This window comes from Anomaloglossus baeobatrachus, chromosome 3 (genome assembly GCF_048569485.1).
Source record: "Anomaloglossus baeobatrachus isolate aAnoBae1 chromosome 3, aAnoBae1.hap1, whole genome shotgun sequence".
NCBI lineage: Eukaryota > Metazoa > Chordata > Amphibia > Anura > Aromobatidae > Anomaloglossus > Anomaloglossus baeobatrachus.
In genome coordinates this window covers 125,517,587-125,536,779 of record NC_134355.1, presented here as the reverse complement: position 1 = coordinate 125,536,779, position 19,193 = coordinate 125,517,587, and the positions used below count along the sequence as shown (strand labels likewise).

General features: G+C 49.6%; 1 protein-coding gene across 2 annotated transcripts in view; it reads right to left on the bottom strand.

Moving 5' to 3' along the window:
* Positions 1 to 19,193, bottom strand: part of NPHP1 (nephrocystin 1) — a 224,573-nt gene that overhangs the window by 106,939 nt on the left and 98,441 nt on the right. For both annotated transcript variants that reach the window (XM_075339427.1, XM_075339426.1), the window contains exon 10: positions 8,258 to 8,342. In XM_075339427.1, coding sequence (XP_075195542.1) covers positions 8,258 to 8,342 — 85 coding nt within the window. The remainder of the gene's footprint in view (positions 1 to 8,257; positions 8,343 to 19,193) is intronic.

Here is a 19,193-nt window from a genome sequence, read left to right as displayed (position 1 = left end):
TCTGGATTGAAAAACGGATTTTTGTGTACTCACCGTAAAATCGTTTTCTCTTAGCCATCATTGGGGGACACAGGACCATGGGTGTTATGCTGCCTATCCATAGGAGGACACTAAGTAGATGCAAAAGCATAGCTCCTCCTCTGCAGTATACACCCCCTGGCCGGGCCAGGCAAGCTCAGTTTTAGTACACAAGCAGTAGGAGAAAAAACAACAGTAAAAACTTATCTCAACAGAGGAACATGAGAAAAAAAAGAGTCATAACCAAATAAGGTACTGAGAGAACCAAGGCCCAACAGGGCAACAGGGTGGGTGCTGTGTCCCCCAATGATGGCTAAGAGAAAACGATTTTACGATGAGTACACAAAAATCCGTCTTTCTCTGACGCCTCATTGGGGGACACAGGACCATGGGACGTCCTAAAGCAGTCCATGGGTGGGAAACATAAAAGAAGACAACACAACCCAAGGACTAGGAACCAGTCCCAGACAGCCTGGAGCGCCTACTGAGAGAGGTGCTCTACTGCCGTTTGCAGAATTTTCCTACCCAGATTTGCCTCAGTTGAAACCTGGGTATGGACTCTGTAATGCTTTGAAAACGTATGTAGGCTAGACCAGGTCGCACCCTTACATACCTGTTCCACTGAAGCCTGATGCCGAATGGCCCACGAAGCGCCAACTGCTCGCGTGGAATGAGCCCGCAGCCCACTAGGAATGGGCTTGAGTTCCAAGCGGTAGACTTCCTGGATCGCAGAGGGAATCCAGCGAGCCAGCGTCGCCTTTGAAGCTGCCTGTCCCTTCTTAGGCCCCTCAGGAATGACGAACAAAGAGTCCGTTTTCCTAAAGGGGGCTGTCCTGGATATGTAATATCTGAGAGCTCTGACGAGGTCTAACGAATGCAGAGACCTTTCCACCCTATGAACCGGGTGTGGACAAAAGGAAGGCAGGACAATGTCCTCGTTCAAATGAAACGGGGTAAGAACCTTTGGAAGGAAATCCGGAAGGGGGCGCAGAACCACCTTGTCCTGGTGAAAGATCAGAAAAGGCTCGCGGCAAGAGAGTGCTGCGAGCTCCGAAACCTGTCTGATGGACGTAATTGCCACCAAGAATGTTACCTTCCAGGACAGAAGAGCAAGGGAGGATTCCTTGAGGGGTTCAAAGGGAGACCTCTGGAGACCGTCCAGAACGAGGTTCAGGTCCCATGGTTTCAGCGGCCGTTTGTACGGGGGAACTAGATGGGAAACGCCCTGGAGGAAGGTCTTGACTTGCGGTTTTTGAGCCAGGCGGCATTGGTAGAAGATTGAGAGCGCTGAGACCTGCCCTTTAAGGGAACTGAGAGCCAACCGCGCTTGCAAGCCAGACTGTAGAAAGTCGAGAATTCTGGGGATGGCCAGAGGCATAGGCTGGACGTTAGTTTCCCTGCACCATGAAAGGAAGATTTTCCACGTACGGTGGTAAATGCGGGATGAAGCAGGCTTGTGGGCGCTGATCATGGTGGCAATAACCGCGGGGGAGAATCCCGCTCTTGTTAATACCCAGGTCTCAATGGCCATGCCGTCAGCTTCAGGGCTCTGGAGTTCTGATGGGAAATGGGCCCTTGGGTCAGCAAGTCTGGAATGTCTGGAAGGCGCCACGGTGCGTCTATGAGCATTTGTACTAATTCGGCATACCAGGCGCGCCTGGGCCAGTCCGGTGCTATCAGTATCACCGCGACTCCCTCTGCCTTGATCTTCCTGATTACCCGCGGCAGCAGGGGTAGAGGTGGAAATATGTAAGGCAGGCGGAAATGGTGCCAGGAGCAGACTAGAGCATCCGCACCGATGGACTGCGGGTCGCGTGACCAGGCTATGAACGCGGGTACCTTTGCATTCAACCTTGAGGCCATTAGGTCCACGTCTGGTGTGCCCCAGCGAGTGCAGATGTGTAGAAACACATCTGGGTGGAGAGACCATTCTCCGGCAGCCAGGCCTTGGCGACTTAAAAAGTCTGCCCAGTTCTCTACCCCCGGTAAGTGTACCGCTGATATCACTGATCGCGTCGATTCGGCCCAGCTGAGGATCTTGTGGGCCTCGAGATAAGCCGCTTTGCTGCGGGTGCCCCCCTGCTGATTGATATAGGCTACAGCTGTCGCATTGTCCGATTGGACTCAAATCTGACGACCCGCTAGCAGAGGGCAGAACGCTCTGAGCGCGAGGAAGATCACTCAGAGTTCCAGGATGTTGATGGGTAGGAAAGACTCCTGGGGCGTCCAACGTCCTTGAGCAGTGTGGTGCCGGTACACTGCTCCCCAACCTAGGAGGCTGGCGTCCGTGGTCAGGACCAGCCAGTTCACTGGGAGAAAAGATCTCCCCTTCGATAGGGATGAGGACCGAAGCCACCAGCAGAGTGCGTACCTGACTGAAGGCGTCAGGTGAAGATGTCTGTCCAGGGAGAAGGGGCTCTTGTCCCAGGCCGCTAGAAAAGCTAGCTGCAGTGGGCGGAGGTGCAGTTGAGTAAAGGGTACTGCTTCCATAGCCGCCACCATCCTGCCGAGCACTTTCATGCTGAATCGAATGGAGCGAGACAGAGGACGTAGAAGGCAGCGTACCGCTCGTTGAAGAGTTCAGCTGGGGTACTCTTTACTCCCGTGGCGTCAGAAATGAGCTTGTCCAGACGTTCGCCAAACAAATCGGTCTGGAAAAAAGGGAAGGCCCGTGAGAGACTTCTTGGAGGCAGAGTCCGCTCGCCATTGTCGGAGCCAGAGAGCTCTACGGATGGCTATGGAATTTGAGGAGGCAAACGCTGCGCAGGTAGCAGCGTCCATGGAGGCCTGGATGAGGTACTCCGCCGCAGCGGCAATTTGAGCTGTTACCTCTGTGAAGGTATGAGTGAACTGGGATTCCTCAAGCGAAGTGTTAAGGGAGTCTGCCCAGACCGAGATCGCCTTTGCGACCCACACAAAGGCAAAGGAGGGCGAGAGGGAGGAACCCGCAGCCTCAAAAGCAGAGCGGGCGATGTGCTCCACCTGTCTGTCTGTCGGGTCCTTGATGGAAGAACCATCGGGTAAAGACAGGAGCGTCTTTGTGGTAAGGTGGGAGACCGGGGGGTCGACCGAGGGCGGATCGGCCCAGCCCTTAGGGGCAGGTGAGGCAAAAGGGTACCGGGACTCCATGAGTTTTCGGTTACCGAAGCGCCTGTCCGGCTTCTCCCTTTGCTTTGTGAGGATATCCTGAAACTCTGGGTGATCAGCGAAAACCTTTTGGGGTTTCCTTGCCCTCTTAAAGGAGACCGCATGGTCAGTGGTAGTGGATGGGGGATCCTCCACATGCAGAGTTTGGTTGATTGCTGCTATAAGGGAGTCTATTGCAGTTTGATCATCTGGGGGTGATGAAACCAAGGAATCCTCCTGGTACAAACAGCATTCTCCCTCCTTCAGCTCATCAGAAGCCGTGGACCGTGTGGGAGAGCCTGCCCTGTGTGCTCCCGAGGGAGAGCCCGCTGGAGACACCCGGCCGTGTGCTCTTTTCCTAATCCCTGCAACCGGTGAAGCATATGCCCGGATTACCTCAGAAGGATCCTCCATAGGGGTATCCTCAGGCTGCGTTCCCTCCAGGGACCCAGAAGGGTGTGGAGGACGACCAGGTTCTGTGACAGTTTTTCAATGGATTGGGACAAACTGTGCCGATTCCAGTGGGCTGGGGGCCCTAGGCTCTGGGCTGCCGGTTGCGGCGGTGGTGGCAGGGGGGTCTTGGGGGGCTATAGGGGCACAGGACTCACAGAGAGAAGAGGTGTGTTTACGTGGTAGCTCAGCGTGGCAGGCAGTGCAGGCTGAATAATAGACTATGTGGGCCTTAGTACTCTTAGTGCCCTTAGATTTCTGCATGTTCCTAATAGGAGTATGCCAGGAGGGGGAGCAATGCTCAGCAGAGCTACAATTGAAGCAAGCACCTCACCAGAATCAGCGGATGGCCCTGTGCTCAGGAAGGATTAAGCTCTATGAAGATCTTCGCACGCTTTCCGGGGGGGGGGGGCTTATCGCGGCCGCGGGGGGCGTGGCTTAGCGGTAAAAGAGCGGGAAGATAAGTCAGTGTGCCCCCCCCCTGCTGTGGGTAGTAAAAAAAAAAAAAAAAACGGCGGGAAGGGAGCTTCTGATAGTTTTCCTCCCTCTTCCTACAGTCAGCACACAGCTTGTCACCGGTGGTTATCAGCTGGCTTTTCTCTAGAGCAAATAAACAGAGCAAATAAAACAGCGTGAGTCCCTGAGCCCTCTCCCCTGCCACCAGGAAATTATCTGCAAGACTTTCTGCAAACAGCAGAACTTCCCACTCCTCCAGCCAGCAAGCTAGAGAAAGTTAACACTGTGTGTGCAGGATCCTTGCTCCTTGCACATAATAAATACTGTAAATGTCCTGGGAGCCTTCCCTGCAGCGTCTTTTCTCCCTTTGTCTGGGAAACCAGTCAGGGGAGATCTCATCTTAAAACACTGCTTTCCAGGCAGTGAAAATAGCAGAGTCAGCTTGCTGTGTCAGTGTCATATTCAACTCAGAGCCTGCAGAGAGGGGCTGAGGAATTGGTGCTATCTTCAACTCAGAGCCTGCAGAGAGGGGCTGAGGAATTGGGCTATAGGGGCACAGGCCTCTACTCTGAGCTTTGGAAAATCGGTGTCTGTGGAACCCGTCATCCAGCCCAGGATCCAGCGTTGCAGGAGGGGGTACGTGGAGGCGACACTCCACGTTCCCGCCCGTTGATGGTAGTGGGAGATCGGTCCCAAAAGGAAACCGTTGCCCTCAAAAAATAACAAACCTTGAAAGGAAGTGCCTCCTACAGACACTAAGCTAAAACTGAGCTTGCCTGGCCCAGCCAGGGGGTGTATACTGCAGAGGAGGAGCTATGCTTTTGCATCTACTTAGTGTCCTCCTATGGATAGGCAGCATAACACCCATGGTCCTGTGTCCCCCAATGAGGCGTCAGAGAAATGAGGTTTATTGTACTAACAGAAAATGTGCAATCCGCATTTAAACAAAATTTGACTGGTGCAAAAGTATGGGCACCCTTATCAATTTCTTGATTTGAACACTCCTAACTACTTTTTACTGACTTACTAAAGCACTAAATTGGTTTTGTAACTTCATTGAGCTTTGAACTTCATAGGCAGGTGTATGCAATCATGAGAAAAGGTATTTAAGGTGGCCACTTGCAAGTTGTTCTCCTATTTGAATCTCCTATGAAGAGTGGCATCATGGGCTCCTCAAAACAACTCTCAAATGATCTGAAAACAAAGATTATTCAACATAGTTGTTCAGGGGAAGGATACAAAAAGTGGTCTCAGAGATTTAACTGTCAGTTTCCACTGTGAGGAACATAGTAAGGAAATGGAAGAACACAGGTACAGTTCTTGTTAAGCCCAGAAGTGGAAGGCCAAGAAAAATATCAGAAAGGCAGAGAAGAAGAATGGTGAGAACAGTCAAGGACAATCCACAGACCACCTCCAAAGACCTGCAGCATCATCTTGCTGCAGATGGTGTCAATGTGCATCGGTCAACAATACAGCGCACGTTGCACAAGGAGAAGCTGTATGTGAGAGTGATGCGAAAGAAGCCGTTTCTGCAAGCACGCCACAAACAGAGTCGCCTGAGGTATGCAAAAGCACATTTGGACAAGCCAGTTACATTTTGGAAGAAGGTCCTGTGGACTGATGAAACAAAGATTGAGTTGTTTGGTCATACAAAAAGGCGTTATGCATGGAGGCAAAAAAACACAGCATTCCAAGAAAAGCACTTGCAACCCACAGTAAAATTTGGTGGAGGTTCCATCATGCTTTGGGGTTGTGTGGGCCATGCTGGCACCGGGAATCTTGTTAAAGTTGAGGGTTGCATAGATTTAACTCAGTATCAGCAGATTCTTGACAATAATGTGCAAGAATCAGTGACGAAGTTGAAGTTACGCAGGGGATGGATATTTCAGCAAGACAATGATCCAAAACACCGCTCCAAATCTACTCAGGCATTCATGCAGAGGAACAATTACAATGTTCTGGAATGGTCATCCCAGTCCCCAGACCTGAATATCATTGAACATCTGTGGGATGATTTGAAGCGTGCTGTCCATGCTCGGCGACCATCAAACTTAACTGAACTGGAATTGTTTTGTAAACAGGAATGGTCAAATATACCTTCATCCAGGATCCAGGAACTCATTAAAAGCTATAAAAAGGGACAAGAGGCTATGATTTTTGCAAAAGGAGGATCTACAAAATATTAATGTCACTTTTATGTTGAGGTGCCCATACTTTTGCACCGGTCAAATTTTGTTTAAATGCGGATTGCACATTTTCTGTTAGTACAATAAACCTCATTTCATTCCAGAAATATTACTCAGTCCATCAGTTATTAGATATATGAAACTGAAATAGCTGTTGCAAAAACCCAAATTGTTATAAAGAAAAAAGAAAAAATTAATAGGGGTGCCCAAACTTTTTCATATGACTGTATAATAATATTTATTCATTTATATAGCGCTATTAATTCCATAGCGCTTTACATACATTGGCAACACTGTCCCCATTGGGGCTCACAATCTAAATTCCCTATCTGTATGTTTTTGGAGTGTGGGAGGAAACCCACGCAAACACGGGGAGAACATACAAACTCCTTGCAGATGTTGTCCTTAGTGGGACTAGTACCCAGGACTCTAGCGCTGCAAGGCTGCAGTGCTAACCACTGAGCCACCGTGCCGCCCTGAGACTAATCCTGCCCTTCTCCCCGCACTGCTCTGATAATATTGAGTATTCGAATGAAACCCACACAAACACAGTAAGAATATACAAGTCCTGTGCATTAAAGGAAAAAGGATCGGCTCTCATGTAGTTCCATTAGATGCTTTTATTCCATATATCCAAACGTTGTGTATAATATTAAAAATGACGCGTTTCGGCTAACAGGGCCTTTCTTTTAAAGCAAGATTCTGTTAACTGAAACGCGTCATTTGTTATTTTGCACACAACGTTTGAAAATATGGAATAAAAGGATCTAATGGAATTATGTGAGTGGCGATCCTTTTTCCTATAATATTGTTGGGAGAGCCATCCTATGATACAAGCACCGCAGCTTTACAAGGAGAGCCTACCTTAACTTCATTGAAGTACATCCGTGCATTAAAAGAATAGACCATTAACTTTAAAAGGCACTGTTATGGTTTCATTCTCACTATAGCAAAAATTAAAATTACCTGTCTGTAATCGAGAATGAACAGTTAGAGGGAATCTAGTAACAAAAAGGAGATCGCTGTACTCATTGGTGCTAAGATATGTGTAACACTGAATATGGGAATATAGACTTGCATTACTGCTATGAAAAACATGTAAAAACTGAAATAGCACACAAAAATGGCCACTTTTATGTGAGCCCAACAGCAAGGCGACCTGCCATCAGTCTTTTTCTTAGATTACAGGGTCATTCGTTATGATTGAGCACTCCTGCTTTTCAGTCTTAGGCGATTTTAATTCATTTGCAGGTTCCTGCTCGCCCATAAATTAAGGTTTTTTAACCCAAAGAGAGGCATTAGAGTAGGCAGGAGCCAACAATAAGAGATCGCCTTGCCCTTGGCTGTTGAGCTCACATAAAACTGGCCATTTTTGTGTCCCAAGTATCTCAATTTTTTACATGTTTTTCATAGCAGTAATGCATGTCTATATTCCCAAATTCATTGTTACACATATCTTAGCTAAGTTAGCACTACAGAGTACAGCTGTCTCCTTTTTCTTACTATGTTCAGTATGCACCTATTCACGTTAGAAAGATAGGATGTGCCATCAGTCTTTTTAATTAGAGGCAATCTGTCACCAGGTTTTTGCTACCTAATCTGAGAGAAGCATAATGTAGGGGCAGAGATGCTAATTCCAATGATGTGTCACTTAGGCTGCGTAGTGTAATTTTGATAAAATCACTATTTAATCAGCAGTTAATTATCATTACAGGACTACCTATCGTGATGCCAGGTAGTCCAGCATATTCATGAGCTCTGTATAACTGCTATATCTGCAGCAGAGAAAACTTTGATTTTTGATCAAAGTGATAGCAAATAGCTCAGTAAATGACACATTGTTGGAATCAGGGTCTCTGTCTCAACATTATGCTGCTCTCAGATGGGAGAGCAAAAACTTGGTGACAAATTCCCTTTAATGTCAACTGCCATCCCCCCAAAAACTAGACCCCTCCTTTAAGCCCAAGGCAAATATAAGGTAGAAATATGCATATAGTAAGAAAAGGAAACAGACGTTCTACCTTGTTCTAGTAAATGTGATAGGGTTGATGTTCGGAACCCAGCAGGCACCGTGCCCATAGTGGCCAAAGCTTCTGCAGCACTAAGCTTTAATGAAAAGAAAATTATCTACCATTTTCAGAAACAGAATGTATACAGAGGATATAAAAAGTCTACACACCCCAAAAAATGTCGTGTAAATAGAAGCATCATTTCAGAATTTCTTTCCACCTGTAATGTCACCTATCATATCTACAAATCAATTCAAAAAGAAAATGAAATCATTTTGCGGGGGAAAATAGAAATAGCCCAACAAAAATAATGTGATTGCATAATGTGAGCACCCTTTTATAATTGGGGATGTGGTTGTGTTCAGAATTAGCCAATCACACTGAAAAAAATATTTCCCGGATTCGTACATTCCTTTCCCAAGAAGCTGCAAAGAAGGGAATTTTGTTACTTACCGTAAATTCCTTTTCTTCTAGCTCTTATTGGGAGACCCAGACGATTGGGGTATAGCTACTGCCCTCCGGAGGCCACACAAAGCACTACACTAAAAAGTGCAAGGCCCCTCCCCTTCTGGCTATACCCCCCCGTGGTATCACGGGTTCTCCAGTTTTAGTGCCAAAGCAAGAAGGAGGAAGCCAATAACTGGTTTAAACAAATTAACTCCGAATAACGTCGGAGAACTGAAAAACCGTTCAACATGAACAACATGTGTACCCGCAAACAACAAAAAAATCCCGAAGGACAACAGGGCGGGTGCTGGGTCTCCCAATAAGAGCTAGAAGAAAAGGAATTTACGGTAAGTAACAAAATTCCCTTCTTCTTCAGCGCTCTATTGGGAGACCCAGACGATTGGGACGTCCAAAAGCTGTCCCTGGGTGGGTAAAGAGATACCTCATGTTAGAGCTGCAAAACAGCCCTCCCCTACGGGGATGTCACTGCCGCCTGCAGGACTCTTCTACCTAAGCTGGCATCCGCCGAAGCATAGGTATGCACCTGATAATGTTTGGTGAAAGTGTGCAGACTCGACCAGGTAGCTGCCTGGCACACCTGTTGAGCCGAAGCCTGGTGTCGTAATGCCCAGGACGCACCCACGGCTCTGGTTGAGTGGGCTTTTAGCCCTGAAGGAACCGGAAGCCCCGCAGAACGGTAGGCCTCTAGAATTGGTTCTTTGATCCATCGAGCCAGGGTGGCTTTAGAAGCCTGCAACCCCTTGCGCGGACCAGCGACAAGGACAAAAAGTGCATCGGAACGGCGCATGGGCGCCGTGCGGGAAATGTAGATTCTGAGTGCTCTCACCAGATCCAGCAAACGTAAGTCCTTTTCATACCGGTGAACCGGATGAGGACAAAAGGAAGGCAAGGATATATCCTGATTAAGATGAAACGAGGAGACGACCTTAGGGAGAAACTCCGGAATGGGGCGCAGCACTACCTTGTCCTGGTGAAACACCAGGAAGGGAGCCTTGGATGACAGAGCTGCCAGCTCCGACACTCGCCGAAGCGATGTGATCGCAACAAGAAACGCCACTTTCTGTGACAGGCGAGAAAAGGAAACTTCCTTCAGAGGCTCGAAAGGCGGCTTCTGGAGAGCAACTAGAACCCTGTTCAGATCCCATGGATCTAACGGCCGCTTGTACGGGGGCACAATATGACAGACCCCCTGCAGGAACGTGCGCACCTTAGGAAGACGTGCTAGACACTTCTGAAAAAACACGGATAGTGCCGATACTTGCCCTTTAAGGGAGCTGAGCGACAAGCCCTTTTCTAACCCCGATTGCAGGAAAGAAAGAAAAGTGGGCAATGCAAATGGCCAGGGAGACACTCCCTGAGCGGAACACCAGGATAAGAAAATCTTCCACGTTCTGTGGTAGATCTTAGCAGAAGTCGACTTTCTAGCCTGTCTCATTGTGGCTACAACTCCTTGGGATAATCCTGCAGAAGCTAGGATCCAGGACTCAATGGCCACACAGTCAGGTTCAGGGCCGCAGAATTCTGATGGAAAAACGGCCCTTGGGACAGTAAGTCTGGTCGGTCTGGCAGTGACCACGGTCGACCGACCGTGAGATGCCACAGATCCGGATACCACGATCTCCTCGGCCAGTCTGGGGCGACGAGTATGACGCGGCTGCAATCGGATCTGATCTTGCGTAACACTCTGGGCAAGAGTGCCAGAGGTGGGAAGACGTATGAGAGCCGGAACTGCGACCAATCTTGAACTAATGCGTCTGCCGCCAGAGCTCTTTGATCGCGCGACCTCGCCATGAATGCCGGGACCTTGTTGTTGTGCCGGGACGCCATTAGGTCGACGTCCGGCACTCCCCATCGGCGACAGATTTCCTGAAACACGTCCGGGTGAAGGGACCACTCCCCTGCGTCCATGCCCTGGCGACTGAGGAAGTCTGCTTCCCAATTTTCTACGCCTGGGATGTGAACCGCAGATATGGTGGATGCTGTGTCCTCCACCCACATTAGAATGCGCCGGACTTCTTGGAATGCTTGCCGACTGCGCGTCCCTCCTTGGTGGTTGATGTATGCCACCGCTGTGGAGTTGTCCGACTGGATTCGGATCTGCTTTCCTTCCAGCCACTGTTGGAAGGCCAGTAGGGCAAGATACACTGCCCTGATTTCCAGAACATTGATCTGAAGGGTGGACTCCTGCGGAGTCCACGTCCCCTGGGCCCTGTGGTGGAGAAACACTGCTCCCCACCCTGACAGACTCGCATCTGTCGTGACCACTGCCCAGGATGGGGGCAGGAAGGATCTTCCCTGAGACAATGAGGTGGGAAGGAGCCACCATTGTAGAGAGTCCTTGGCCGTCTGGGAAAGAGAGACTTTCCTGTCCAGGGACGTTGACTTCCCGTCCCATTGGCGGAGAATGTCCCCTTGAAGTGGGCGCAGATGAAACTGCGCAAAGGGAACTGCTTCCATGGCTGCCACCATCTTCCCGAGGAAGTGCATGAGGCGCCGTAAGGGGTGCGACTGGCCTTGAAGGAGGGATTGCACCCCTGTCTGTAGGGACCGCTGCTTGTTCAGCGGAAGCTTCACTCTCGCTGCTCGAGTATGAAACTCCATGCCAAGATACGTTAGCGACTGTGACGGTGACAGATTCGACTTTGGAAAGTTGATGATCCATCCGAACGTCTGTAGAGTCTCCAGCGTAGCATGTAGACTGAGTTGGCATGCCTCTTGAGAGGGTGCCTTGACAAGTAGATCGTCTAGGTAAGGGATCACCGAGTGTCCCTGAGAGTGCAAGACTGCTACCACCGCCGCCATGACCTTGGTGAAGACCCGGGGGGCTGTCGCCAGACCGAATGGCAGAGCTACGAACTGAAGATGGTCGTTTCCTATCACAAAACGTAGAAAACGTTGATGTTCTGTAGCAATTGGCACGTGGAGATAAGCATCTTTGATGTCTATTGAGGCAAGGAAGTCTCCTTGAGACATTGAGGCAACGACAGAGCGGAGGGTTTCCATCCGGAACCGTCTGGCGTGCACATGTTTGTTGAGCAGCTTTAGATCCAGAACAGGACGGAACGAGCTGTCCTTTTTTGGAACCACAAAGAGATTGGAGTAAAACCCTCGCCCTTGTTCCTGAGGCGGTACAGGAACCACTACTCCTTCCGCTCTTAGGGAGTCCACCGCCTGCAGCAGGGCATCTGCTCGGTCTGGATGTGGGGAGGTTCTGAAGAACCGAGCTGGAGGACGAGAACTGAACTCGATTCTGTACCCGCGAGACAAAATGTTTGTCACCCACCGGTCTTTGACCTGTGACATCCAAATGTCGGAAAAGCGGGAGAGCCTGCCCCCGACCGGAGATGCGGAGGGGGGGGGGGGCTGGAAGTCATGAGGTAGCCGCTTTGGAAGCGGTTCCTCCATTTGCTTTCTTGGGGCGTGCGTGAGCCCGCCAGGAATCTGAGACTCTTTGCGTCCTCTGAGTCCCTTTGGACGAGGAGAATTGTGTCTTGCCCGAACCTCGAAAGGACTGAAACCTCTGCTGCCATTTTTTCTGCTGAGGTTTGCTTGATCTGGGCTGGGGTAAGGAAGAGTCTTTACCCTTGGACTGTTTAATGATGTCAGCCAATGGCTCGCCAAACAGTCTATCTCTAGATAAAGGCAAGCTGGTTAAACATTTTTTGGAACCAGCATCTGCTTTCCAGTCCTTTAACCACAAGGCTCTGCGCAAAACTACCGAATTGGCGGACGCCATTGAGGTGCGGCTGGTAGATTCTAGGACCGCATTGATAGCGTAAGACGCAAACGCAGACATCTGCGAGGTAAGGGACGCCACTTGCGGCACCGCTGGATGTATGATAGCATCCACTTTTGCTAAACCAGCTGAAATAGCTTGGAGTGCCCATACGGCTGCGAATGCTGGAGCAAACGACGCGCCGATAGCTTCATAGACAGATTTTAACCAAAGGTCCATCTGTCTGTCATTGGCATCCTTAAGTGAAGCGCCATCCTCCACTGCAACTATGGATCTAGCTGCAAGTTTGGAAATCGGGGGGTCTACTTTTGGACACTGGGTCCAGCGCTTGACCACATCAGGGGGGAAAGGAAAACGTGTATCCTTAGAACGTTTAGAGAAACGCCTTTCTGGATGAGCGTCGTGTTTCTGGATTGACTCTCTGAAGTCAGAGTGATCCAAGAAAGCACTCAATTTACGCTTGGGATAGAGGAAACGAAACTTCTCCTGCTCTGCAGCTGCCTCCTCTGCAGAAGGAGCTGGGGGAGAAATATCCAACAGTCTATTGATGGCTGAGATAAGCTCGTTTACCATGGCGTCCCCATCCGGGGTATCCAGATTGAGAGGGGTTCCAGGATAAGACTCCTGATCACTCTCTTCAGACGCATCACAGGGCGACTGATTGCGCTGAGACCCTGAGCAGTGTGATGACGTTGAGGGTCTTTCCCAGCGAGCTCGCTTAGGGTGGCTGGGGCTATCATCTGAGTCATAATACTCAGCCTGGGAAGCCGGGGACCCCCTTGCAGTCTGGATTAATTCCAACTGAGGGGGATTAGAGGACAGAGACCTCGCCGTGTCCATAGACTGAGCCCCAGTCATGGATTGCAAAGTTTCAAGGATTTTTGCCATAGTCACAGACATTCCCTCAGCAAAAACTGCAAAGTCTGTCCCTGACACCGGGGCAGGACTTACAAGCGTCTCAGCCTGGGTCACTACCCCTCCGGACTCCGGCTGGCGAAGCAGCACCGGATCTGAGCATTGCACACAATGGGGGTCTTTGGAACCTGCTGGTAGAGCAGCCCCACATGCAGCACACGCAGTGTACACAGCCCTAGCCTTGGCAGCCTTGCGTTTTGTGGATGACATGTTGCTGCCTCCTCAGAGCGATCTGGGGTATCCAGCCAGGAAGCGACCTCACAGTGCAAGAAATAAATAAATATATATATCTGGTGACACAGTACACCAATGCACACTGAGGCACTAGAGGGGCCAGCTGAAATGCCGCTTACCGCCCGCTTAAGAGCGGGTGTGTGGTCTCCAAAAGCCCCCTAGTCCAGGTCTCCCAGAGCCTTGCGTCCTTCCTCCAGCCAGACTGCATGTAATGGCTGCCGGCGTCCTGGGAGAGGAGGGGGGGCGGGCCCTGGGCGTTCCTGGCTAAGAGCGGGAAGCCTGCTTCCCTCTGTGCCTAGTGAGAGGGCTGGAGCATGTAAATCAGGCTCCAGCCCTCGTCGCTGCTGCGAAACAGCGTCTCTCCCCTACCCTGATTGACAGGGTGGGGGCGGGAACGAAGCGGAGCTAGGCCGCAAAAGCCGGGGACTGGATTTATAAACGCCGCCGCCGTAAAAGCGCGGTCGGCGTGTCCCCGGCGCACTACAAGTCACAGCAGCGCCGCCGGTCCAGTGGGGGTCGGCGCTGCGTTCCCACAACACAAAAGTCCCCCAGTAAACTGCAGGAACACCAACTCAATCGTTACGGTCCCCGGCGCACTACAACACCCAGCCAGCCCGGAGTGTGCCTGTGCCTGCCGGGGACACAGAGTACCTGTATGATGCAGGGCCTTGTCCCTGATTGTACTCCTGCTCCGTATTCATCAGGTGCTATGGGTCTGTGGATGGAGCCCGGCGTCAGAGCTTAGAGGCCGGCAGGATCCCACTTCCACAGAGCCCTACAAGGGGATGTGGAAGGAAAACAGCATGTGGGGCTCCAGCCCCTGTACCAGCAATAGGTACCTCAACCTTACAACACCATCCACGGGTGAGAAGGGAGCATGCTGGGGGCCCTATATGGGCCCTCTTTTCTTCCATCCGAAATAGTCAGCAGCTACTGCTGACTAAAATCTGTGGAGCCATGCGTGGATGTCTGACCTCCTTCGCACAAAGCTTGAAAACTGGAGAACCCGTGATACCACGGGGGGGTATAGCCAGAAGGGGAGGGGCCTTGCACTTTTTAGTGTAGTGCTTTGTGTGGCCTCCGGAGGGCAGTAGCTATACCCCAATCGTCTGGGTCTCCCAATAGAGCGCTGAAGAAAACTCTAGTATATGCCCTTCTTATTTCCCGCCTAAATTTTTGCAACCTCCTGCTCTGTGGCCCCCCTTCTAACAGTCTCGCACGCAACAATCTATTCTAAACTATGCTGCCCGGCTCATCCACCTGACCCCCCACTACTCCCCGACCTCTCCTCTCTGCCAATCCCTTCACTGGCTTCCCATTGCCCAACGACTCCAGTTCAAAACACTAACAATGACCTACAAAGCCATCCACAACCTGTCTCCTCCCTACATCTGTGACCTAGTCTCCCGGTACTTACCTGCACGTAACTTTTGATCCTCACAAAATCTCCTTCTCTACTCCTCTCTTATCTCCTCTTCCCACAATCGCGTACAAGATTTCTCCCGTGCCTCCCCCATACTCTGGAACGCTCTACCTCAGCATATCAGACTCCTCCCTACCGTGGAAAGCTTCAAGGGGAACCTGAAGACCCATCTCTTCCAACAAGCCTACAACCTGCCATAACCCTCAGTCTAATATAGCGCCACACGACCAACTCTACCCTCACCTAATGAATTCTCACCTATCCTTTGTAGACTGTGAGCCCTCGCGGGCAGGGTCCTCTATCCTCCTGTACCAGTCTGTGCCTTGTATTGTTTATGATTATTGTACTTGTCCCTATTATGTACACCCCTTTCACATGTAAAGCGCCATGGAATAGATGGCGCTATAATAATAAATAATAATAATAAAAAACTCATGTTAAATAGCGGCCAATACACAGCTGCCACTATGTACAATGATCCTGATTAAACCCATGTAAAAGGTTCTTTTTTTAGCCATCAAACTCAAACAAGTTTTATTAACATTTTATATTTTACTCAGTAATCAGAAACATAAATATATCAAATAAATACATTTCCTAAATTGAGGGATACTGGGAATTAACATTTCAATGACTAATAGAATTATATCCATGCCTGTTTGGCCAATATGTCTGTAGGCACGGACAACTCCATAGTACATGCAGACTGTCAGCCCCTCCATGGTGCATCTCGGGCAGTATGAATCCGCTCCTAACTCAACCTTAAGGCCCCGTTACACGCAGCGACATCGCTAACGAAATATCGTTAGGGTCACGGAATTCGTAATGCACATCCGGCCTCGTCACCGACGTTGTTGCGTGTGACACCTACGAACGACCGCTAACGATCAAAAATACTCCCCTAATTGTTGATTGTTGACACGTCGTTCCTTTCCCAAATATCGTTGCTCATTTAGGACGCAAGTTATTCGCCGTTCCTGAGGCAGCACACATTGCTACATGTGACACCCCGGGAATGACGAACAACCGCATTCCGGCAATGAGGTGGGCGTGTCGTTAATGCGGATGGTCTCCACCCCTCCGATTCTATTGGTCGGCCGCTGTGTGACGTCGCTGTAATGCCGCACGAACCTCCCCCTTAAAAAAGAGGTTGTTCGCCGCCCACAGCGACGTCGCTAGAAAGGTAAGTACGTGTGACGCGTACCAGCGATATTGTTCGCCACGGGCAGCGATTTGCCCGTGACGCAAAAAAGACGGGGGCGGGTGCCTTCACTAGCGACATCGCTAGCAATGTCGCTGCGTGTAAAGCAGTCTTTAGTCCCTTAAGGCCTGTTTTGTTTTTTTTTTGGCTGTATTATTTCCTCCCCTCATTCCAAGGGAACTACTTTATTTTTCTGCTGATATGGCCATATGAGGGCTTGTTTTTGCAGGCCGAGTTGTACTTCTGAATGACCATCCAAGTCATTATATGATGTAATGAAAAGCAGGAAAAAAATTCAAAATTTTGAGAAACAGCAAAAAAAAAAAGCATTTGTTTTTAGGGATTTTGATTTACAGCATTCCTTTTACCATACAACTATACAACTGACCTGGCAGTGTCACTCTCCAGGTCAATACGATTACGCAGATACCAAACATGTACAGTTTTTAAATTCTTTAAGTCATTAAATAAAAATAATTTAATTCACTTTCTTTTATTTTGCTTGTATCACGACTTTCTGAGAGCCAAAATGTTTTCTATTTATTCAGACATGAGTCTGTGTGAGGGCTTATTTTTTGAGCCCTAAGCTGATGGTTTTTATTGATATCATTTTGAGGTATATACAAAGTTGTGTTTGTCTGTTATTACTTTTTTTGTGATGTTGCGGTGGTCGAAAAACCTCAATTCTTGTGTTTTGATTTTTTTTCTCACTTTTCTGTTTTCCAATCGGATTCATTTATTTTATATGTTGATAAATCGGACTTCTATGAAAGCAGCGATACCTAAATATGTGTATATTTTTTGTTTATTTTAATGTGGTAAAATGGAGATTTGAACTATATATATATATATAACATTATTCATGCTTTTAAAAATCTTTTTTTAAATTCATAACTGTATTTCATACTGCAATTATCTAATTTCATGCGCTATACACTGTCTAGTGAAAAAAGAGAATTTTGTTTACTTACCGTAAATTCTTTTTCTTATAGTTCCGTATTGGGAGACCCAGACATTGGGTGTATAGCTTCTGCCTCCGGAGGATACACAAAGTACTACACTAAAAAGTGTAGCTCCTCCCTCTGAGCATATACACCCCCTGGCTAACCAGATCCAGCCAGTTTAGTGCAAAAGCTGAAGGAGAATAGCCACCCACAAGTAGAGACAGAGCAAGAAACGGAACAACCGGAGCCTCTGTCTACAACAACAGCCGGTGATAACACGCGGAACAAGAAACTGCCAACAGGCAACAGGGAGGGTGCTGGGTCTCCCAATACGGAACTATAAGAAAAAGAATTTACGGTAAGTAAACAAAATTCTCTTTTTCTTTATCGTTCCTATGGGAGACCCAGACATTGGGACGTCTCAAAGCAGTCCATGGGTGGGAATAAACAGAAAACTGAGAAGTAGGCGGAACCTAACTTCACAAATGGGCGACAGCCGCCTGAAGGATGCGTCTGCCCAAGCTCGCATCTGCCGAAGCATGAGCATGCACTTGGTAGTGCTTTGAAAAGGTATGCAGACTAGTCCGAGTGGCAGCCTGACAGACCTGCTGAGCCGTAGCCTGGTGCCTGAAAGCCCAAGAGGCACCGACAGCTCTGGTCGAGTGTGCCTTGATCCCCGGCGGGGGAGGCACCTGAGTACACTGGTAGGCATCGGAAATGGCCAACCTAATCCAACGAGCTAAGGTCGGCTTAGAAGCCGAGAGGCCCTTACGCCGACCTGTGGTTAGCACAAAAAGAGAGGTGCACTCCCTAAGAACAGCGGTGCGAGACTCACAGATCCGGAGCGCCCGCACCAGATCCAGAGTATGCAACGCTTTTTCAAACCGATGAACAGGAGCCGGACAAAAAGAAGGCAGGGAAATGTCCTGGTTAGGGTGGAAAGGAGAAACCACCTTAGGGAGAAAGTCCGGAGTCGGACGGAGAACCACCTTGTCTTGATGAAAAACCAAAAAAGGTGACTCCGAAGAGAGCGCAGCCAAATCAGAGACTCTCCTCAGGGAAGTTATGGCCACTAGAAAGACCACTTTCTGTGAAAGACGAGACAAAGAAACCTCCCTAAGAGGCTCAAAGGGGGGTTTCTGCAAAACCGTGAGAACCAGATTGAGGTCCCAGGGATCCAAGGGCCACCGGTAAGGCGGAATGATTTGAGACGCGCCATGCATGAAGGTGCGCACCTGAGCCAGCCGGGCGATACGCCGCTGGAACAACACAGACAGAGCCGAGACTTGTCCCTTGAGAGAATTGAGGGATAGTCCTAGCTGCAGACCGGACTGTAGAAAGGACAGAAGGGTCGGCAAGGAAAAAGGCCAAGGAGCATGGCCGGAAGAGCGACACCAGGACAGGAAAATTTTCCAGGTCCTGTGATAGATTTTGGCCGAGGAAGACTTCCGAGCCCGAGTCATAGTGGAGATGACTTCAGGAGGAATACCAGAAGTCGTCAAGATCCAGGACTCAAGAGCCACGCCATCAATCTGAGAGCCGCAGAATTCTGGCGGAAAAACGGACCTTGTGAGAGAAGGTCTGGACGGTCCGGAAGATGCCACGGCACCTCTACAGACCGATGGAGGAGATCTGGGTACCAAGCTCGCCTGGTCCAGTCCGGAGCAATGAGGATGACCCGACGGCCCTCCATTTTGATCTTGCGCAGGACTCTGGGCAAGAGAGCTAGAGGGGGAAACACGTAGGACAGGCGAAACTGGGACCTATCTCGAACCAGAGCGTCCGCTGCAAAGGCCTGAGGATCGTGGGAGCGAGCCACGTAAACCGGAACCTTGTTGTTGTGCCGGGATGCCATTAGATCCACTTCCGGAGTGCCCCACTTGCGGCAGATTGACCGAAACACTGCCGGATGCAGGGACCACTCGCCACTGTCCACGGTTTGACGACTGAGATAATCTGCTTCCCAGTTTTCCACGCCTGGGATGTGGACTGCGGATATGGTGGACTTGGAGTCCTCCGTCCCCTGA